At 42.7% G+C, this 6,000-nt stretch overlaps 1 protein-coding gene across 2 annotated transcripts in view; it reads right to left on the bottom strand.

Moving 5' to 3' along the window:
- Nucleotides 1-331: 331 nt before the first annotated feature.
- Nucleotides 332-6,000, bottom strand: part of CREB5 (cAMP responsive element binding protein 5) — a 251,583-nt gene continuing 245,914 nt past the window's right edge. For both annotated transcript variants that reach the window (XM_053955521.1, XM_053955530.1), the window contains 3 exons: nucleotides 2,875-3,102; nucleotides 1,823-1,931; nucleotides 332-680 (listed from right to left, as the gene is read on the bottom strand). In XM_053955521.1, the coding sequence (XP_053811496.1) occupies nucleotides 517-680; nucleotides 1,823-1,931; nucleotides 2,875-3,102 (501 nt within the window). In that variant the 3' untranslated portion in view covers nucleotides 332-516. The remainder of the gene's footprint in view (nucleotides 681-1,822; nucleotides 1,932-2,874; nucleotides 3,103-6,000) is intronic.

The raw sequence follows: 6,000 nt of genomic DNA, 5'->3' as shown, positions 1-6,000 counted from the left end.
TAACTGCTCTGAAAGAGGCTCTGAATGCAAGACGTGGTCTGCTGATAGCACAACGCTAACTCTTTTTTATTATGCTGTCAGCAGATGCCCTTGGTCTATATTTATAGCCTAATTACTCCTAGTTACCCTATGTTTGACTCTGTTTAATACTTTTCATGCCTCACATTGGCTAACAAGCTGCAGTTTAACACAACTTTGTATTTCTGAGGCTGCAGGCTAGACTGGTGAGAAGGAAACATGACTATGTACAGAAACAGGTTTATAAACAAGTAACTGGTACCAAAAAAAATGGAGAAAGCACCAAAGCATTTCTCAAGCTGATAGAATATTAATTGCGTAACTCCCTTTTATGTAGCTAAGTATAAAAGACATTTTAATAACTATAAAAATGAATAGCCAGAGTCTTTCAAGAACTGAGAAATCTTCCAGGCTTGAGTTACGGTTGCAAATGTCCTTAGCAGAGAGGATGCTTTGATACGGTACCACACTCCCCCAGCAGTTTCTGATCAACCACTTTTAAAGGATGGGGTTGATGTCTGTTCTGTGGCTGGCGAGCTGGGTGAGAGTGGAGCTTCCCACGACATCGCTGACAGAGGAAGAGGTCGTTATAGTGTTGTGCTGGATGACTTGCTGCTGGGAGCAAGCTGGGACCGGGCTTGCAGGAGGACTGCTCTCGGGACCTGGGAAGGGAATGAGGGCACAGAGACACATTCATTTTTCCATCTGAGTAAAAAACCTAGGCTGAGCGATACTCTTGGAAATACTGATGGCCTGAAGCATGCACAAGGCCCAGGATTTCAAAATATAATTACAGTTATCCAACACTCTGTCTTAAGATTGTTTTCGTTTTCTTTTATTTTTTCAAGCCAGCTTCTCTGATACCAACCTAACTTCAGGAGTTGAGTCTTGAAAAAAGTCCAAGACCTTAATAACTGAAACTAATGTTGGGATAAAAAGTCTGATATCTTAAGGTCTTTAAAATCAGTTGGGATGCTTAAATGCTTTATTTGTTCCAGCAGGAATCAAAATTAGAGTGCAGTGCGCTGCAGCACAGAAAATCTAATTCAAGCAACAGCTGATAGGCATGTAATACAATTATGAGTTTTTTTCTTTGAGTACTGTTAAAGAGACAGATACATAGTGATGCAGAGGAGACAGAAATGGTCTCTATTTTAAGACAATGTCATAATCTAGTAAGCCCTGAGGTTCTTCTGAACTGTTCTAAAATGAAACAGAGAATTTGTCTCTAAATTACTACACTCACAAAATATGTCAACTAGAAAGAAATGATTAAATGTCTCCGTTAGCTGAGAATTTTTTGGGGAAAAAAAAAAAGAAAGAAAGATGAGAGTTAAAAAAGAATTAACAAACCTTGAAAACCTGCGCCACGCCTGGTCTGTGCCACTGTCAGAGCACAGTACCATTTTCGCTGGAGGGGACTGTAATGTTTTCCTTTTTAACTTTCCTTTTGAGAGTTATTTTAAGGTTCTGGCAGCGCCGTGCCCAGGAGGACTCTTGCAGGTTTGGAGCTGTGAGTTCAAGCAGGATCCTCCACAGGGGAGTGAGTGTCCATCCGTGTGCATCTCCTTGCCGAAAGGAGGGGTGGGGAAGACTAGCTCTGCTGTGTGAGATGCAAACCAGGGCTTTTTTGGTTTTGAGCGGGGCTGGATAAATAAGGGCAGGAGATTGGATGGCTCGGATGATGTTTGAGAAGACAGGTTCAAGTGATAACATGACCAAGAAGGGGTTCTGGAGGGAAGAATTGGAAGGTTTGCTTTCCTGTGAGGAGTGTGGAGACAGCACAAACATACCAGCTACTTACTTAGATATCCTTGTGATTCTTTCTGCATAGCTGTTATCGGACAGTCTTTATGTGTTAACAATAACTGTTTCAGCTGTGCTACCTCATTTTTCAGCATGGAAACCTCGTTCTAGAGAGGAAAGAGAGGCTTTGGTTAGCAACAAAGCTTAAACCACACTATTCCACAAAGCTTCTACCCAGGAACACAAAACCTGCTCCATAACTTTGAAAGAACTGAGCAAAAAAGGTGTTCAGGTGCTTGTGTGCTGGGTTTATGTTAACATTTGTCAGTGACATTTTGTAACCTCTGAAGGCAGTCTGACAAATGAACTAACTTTACAATATCAGAGATACTCAAGGCAATGTTTCTGTCTACTCGGGAAATACTGGGGCTCTCTGCATGAGTCCAGAGGGCAGACCCATGGGAGCAAAGGCCATGTTGCCATGCTCAGGGGCACGGTGACAGAACTGCTCGGCTGCAGCCAGTGCCTGGGTGATGCTCACCTCTCTGAGGTTTGTGGGAGAATGTTTTGGAGGAATGCCGTTCTACAAATGGTTTCCTGCCCTTGTCAGCACACTGGCACACCTCTGCATGAAGCAGAAGTACTGTGCTTACCATAAGAAAGACAGCACTGTAAGAAAGGCTTTTATTATCATATTCATGGTATTTTCATCTATCCAGTTCATTTTCCTCACTGATAGATTAATCAATTTGTGCTTCTATCTTGCTGGCTTTGAATGAGGGTTTAACTATATGCACTGTTCTGAAGAAAATTTTTACAGACATGTTAATGACACTTCAGAAAAAATCCCCACACAAAACAGTGACAAGGAAAGAAAATAAATACAACTCCATCTAGTGAAGGCTTCTAAATCCCAAGACAGCTTTTTCCTGGCTTATCCTGCTAAAATGTAATTATTTCTTTAATTGAAGCACACACATCTTGATTAAGAGACTGATTGTGCTTGAGCTCCCACTAGGAGCTGACTGTGCGGGGGCAGCCCCGAAGGCACCGTCAGTCAAGCACAAAGAGCCCCTCTGTGTCTTCAGGGTCGCAGACAGTGGCTCGCACCTGAAGCTGCATGTTTGTCTGGGTGAGCTCTTCTGCTTTCTTTTCCAGTGACATCACCCAGACCTTCCTCTTCTGTCTGCAGCGCGTGGCAGCAGCTCGGTTCCTTTCCAGAAATTTCCGCCTCCTCTCATCTGGGTCTTCATCCACCACCCTCCTCCGGCGACCTCCAGTCGGCTGTGGTGGCTGTACCGTCTGCGTGGGCTGCATCTGCTGTGCCGCCGGCGAAACCTGCAGGGCAAGAAGACGTTTTGCAGGGGGTGGCGAGGGGGGAAGTTACAGAGGGGGATGCTGAAATGGGAAGGGGAATCTCACACACTCTGCCTACTCTCCAGCAAGGTCTGCAACAGGCTCAAGTCAAAAGCTGCACCAGGTGTCACTGAAAGCAGATGCTGGCAAATTATTGTCATGGTCGAAGAAGAGATTTTTTTAAAAGGATTATCTGAATATTTTTTCTCCCTTGAGTTAGTTCTTAAAAGCATTCACTTAGATGCATTATCTGCCACCACCTATTTCAAATCTGAAATGTCCACTTTCTCTCAGGATCTGTTTTCATCAAAGCAGAGGACTGTAGTGGTCTAATTTCTGTGCCTCTCTTTCTCCCCTTGTCCCCCAGTTGCCTCCAAAATTTTAAGCCATTTATATTTCCCAGGCTTCACCATCTCTATCTCAATCTCTGCCATCTCTGGAGATGGGAGCTTCAGAGTTCTTTGTGCCTGCATGGAGCTGGCTGGGATTGCACAAGGGCAGCAGACCTCACTGCCCCTCATGGGCAAAGAAAGACTTTAGGTTGAACCTGTGTTTTGATGAATTAAGCTTTGACCTGTGTTTTGATGTCTCTGCACTGTGTGGATAAGGGATATTCCTCTTACCAGTTTCCATTTGACCTCTGTGCTGTGGATGCTATATTTGTTTTTATTCAATTTATCCCTGGCTTTGAGAGTATAGGAACACCACATCCAGTCCACTGCTACAAAACTATGGAAAAAGATATGTATTTATGCTTTTTAAAGTTCAGGGGAGTATTGATCCTGCTCCTGAGAGTAACTGGCCAACAATATTACAGACAAGGTGCATGGTGGGGGCAGTGCCATGTAAACTACTCTCCAATTGACTCCTGGGCAGATGGAAGATTCCCATGTCCCTGTCAGGAACCAGTGCCAGATTTAATGTTCAGCCGCCTGGGAATAGGCTTTTGGACTACCTTCCTGCCTGTCTGTGGCACCCAGGCTATGGGGCTCTGGAAACACCCTCTCTCTTCCTCTGCTTGGGGTCTGGGAACCCAGTGCATGGATCCTATTGCTCACACTCATCTCACATTGTTGCTGCCACTCCTGCACAGTCTGGAACAGTCTGGAAACTGGAATTGTTGACTCAAAATTAATCCTCTTGTTCTGGCAAAGGCCCAAACCTCCAAGGTGCTTCCTTTTGACTCCAGGGAGTGGACGTACTCAGTGCTTTGTCAGACTGAGCCCTGAATTTCAATTGCTGCAATTAACGTGTTTGCCTAACACCTCCGTCTGTCTCAATTAAAATGATACTATCGTCTTGAGTCTTGCGAAGTTGAGGTGGCCTTTCTGTCTAGAATCTAGTTTGCTCCCTCCCCCAGCTGACTAGTGGCAATTACAGTGGCAATTTTATGTGTAATTATTCTGTACATCTGATAACACTTTTTGCATAAAGCCAAATTTATTCCCAGCTTAATGTTGCACTGTCAGGGAATTTCATAGAGCAGAAAAAAGTTTTTGTAAGAATAACCTTCTAAAATAAATAAGCCACCCCACATTTTCTGACTGATTTTTAAAATTTCAGCTTGCATGAACTCCGTATGTTTGCTGATAAAATGTTCAACATGCTGTCCATACTTAGGGTTGGAGTGCCAGGTCCATGGCAGCTGCAGTGGGCACATCCCCCATTCTCACCAGCATCCCCTGCCTTCTGCCAGGAGACTGCTGCCAAGGGATTCCAGCTGCTCCCTGTCCACCAGGGCTGGGCATGTTGCCTCTTAAACAGTATGTCTGAGTGCGAAAGACCTTTTAATGTCAACATCTCATCAAAGACCTTTCATTTTCCTACACATAACACCTTTCCAGACTTCAGAGGTCTGTTATTTATGTTTCCTTATCCCTTTTTGCTCCTTTTCCATTCAGCTTTAAAAATTCTTGTTTCTTTATCCTCTCAGTGAAGTCTGGTACAAAGGCAGAAAAAGGTAACTATACTTTTTTTTTTTTTTAATTCCTCTCATATGGTCATTTTCTCCTTAATAACTAGTGAGTAATTTTGTTTTCAGACTATACCAGGCAGTCTTTGGGTAGTCAGAGTGCACTTTCAGAACAACAAAATCTTCTCTCCATCTCAGGAAGATATTAATTATAAGGTCTGCCATTATTCCACTAATAATGTTACATGGGATAATTAACTGACTCTTACTTGATAGCTCTTAACCCTGAAATATGTTAGACTATATCTTAGTTACCATCTAAGCTTCATTCTCTAGCAGGATTTCATTGCCCTGCCTAGGACATAAGAAAGAAAATGAACTAAATATAAAAATGTAGGTTAATTTTGGTGTTCTTAGAGAATGCAAATCACATATCCATCATGAATACAAACATAGGACATCTAAGAGAATGAAATGGCATCCAAACCCCAACTCTGCTTGAGGTATCACTCTGCCAAGTTTGATATAAAGAAATCTTTAGAGGACCAATGCAGAATAAGAGTATAATTTTTGTAGTAGTTGAGGCAGCATAACTAGAACTTGGTAAAATATCTCTTTCGCAGAAAGATACCTATCAGAAGCTGATTTCTACTTTTATCCAATATTTACTTCTGTTCTTTGCAATTTACCACAAAACTAATACCCATTCACTCATTCTATGAAAACATAATGCCTTGGGCTCATGTGTATCAAAATGGTAGCCAAAAAGCATGAAATTAATTCTAACATTACAGAAGGGCACAATGCAGAATAACAACAGTCTCGGCATGGGAGTATGCAGCTTACAGCAGCATGGGCCATGCTGTCATTTGGCAGGTGGTTTGGAATGGAAGAATCTGGCTCAGAAAAATAAGGAGGTTAATAATTAGAAAATCGCACCATAAAATTAACGTCTGCTGGAGCAATCT

The sequence above is a fragment of the Vidua chalybeata genome, chromosome 1 (genome assembly GCF_026979565.1).
Source record: "Vidua chalybeata isolate OUT-0048 chromosome 1, bVidCha1 merged haplotype, whole genome shotgun sequence".
NCBI lineage: Eukaryota > Metazoa > Chordata > Aves > Passeriformes > Viduidae > Vidua > Vidua chalybeata.
Note: the sequence above shows the minus strand (reverse complement) of the source record. Positions and strands in the feature narration are given on the sequence as shown.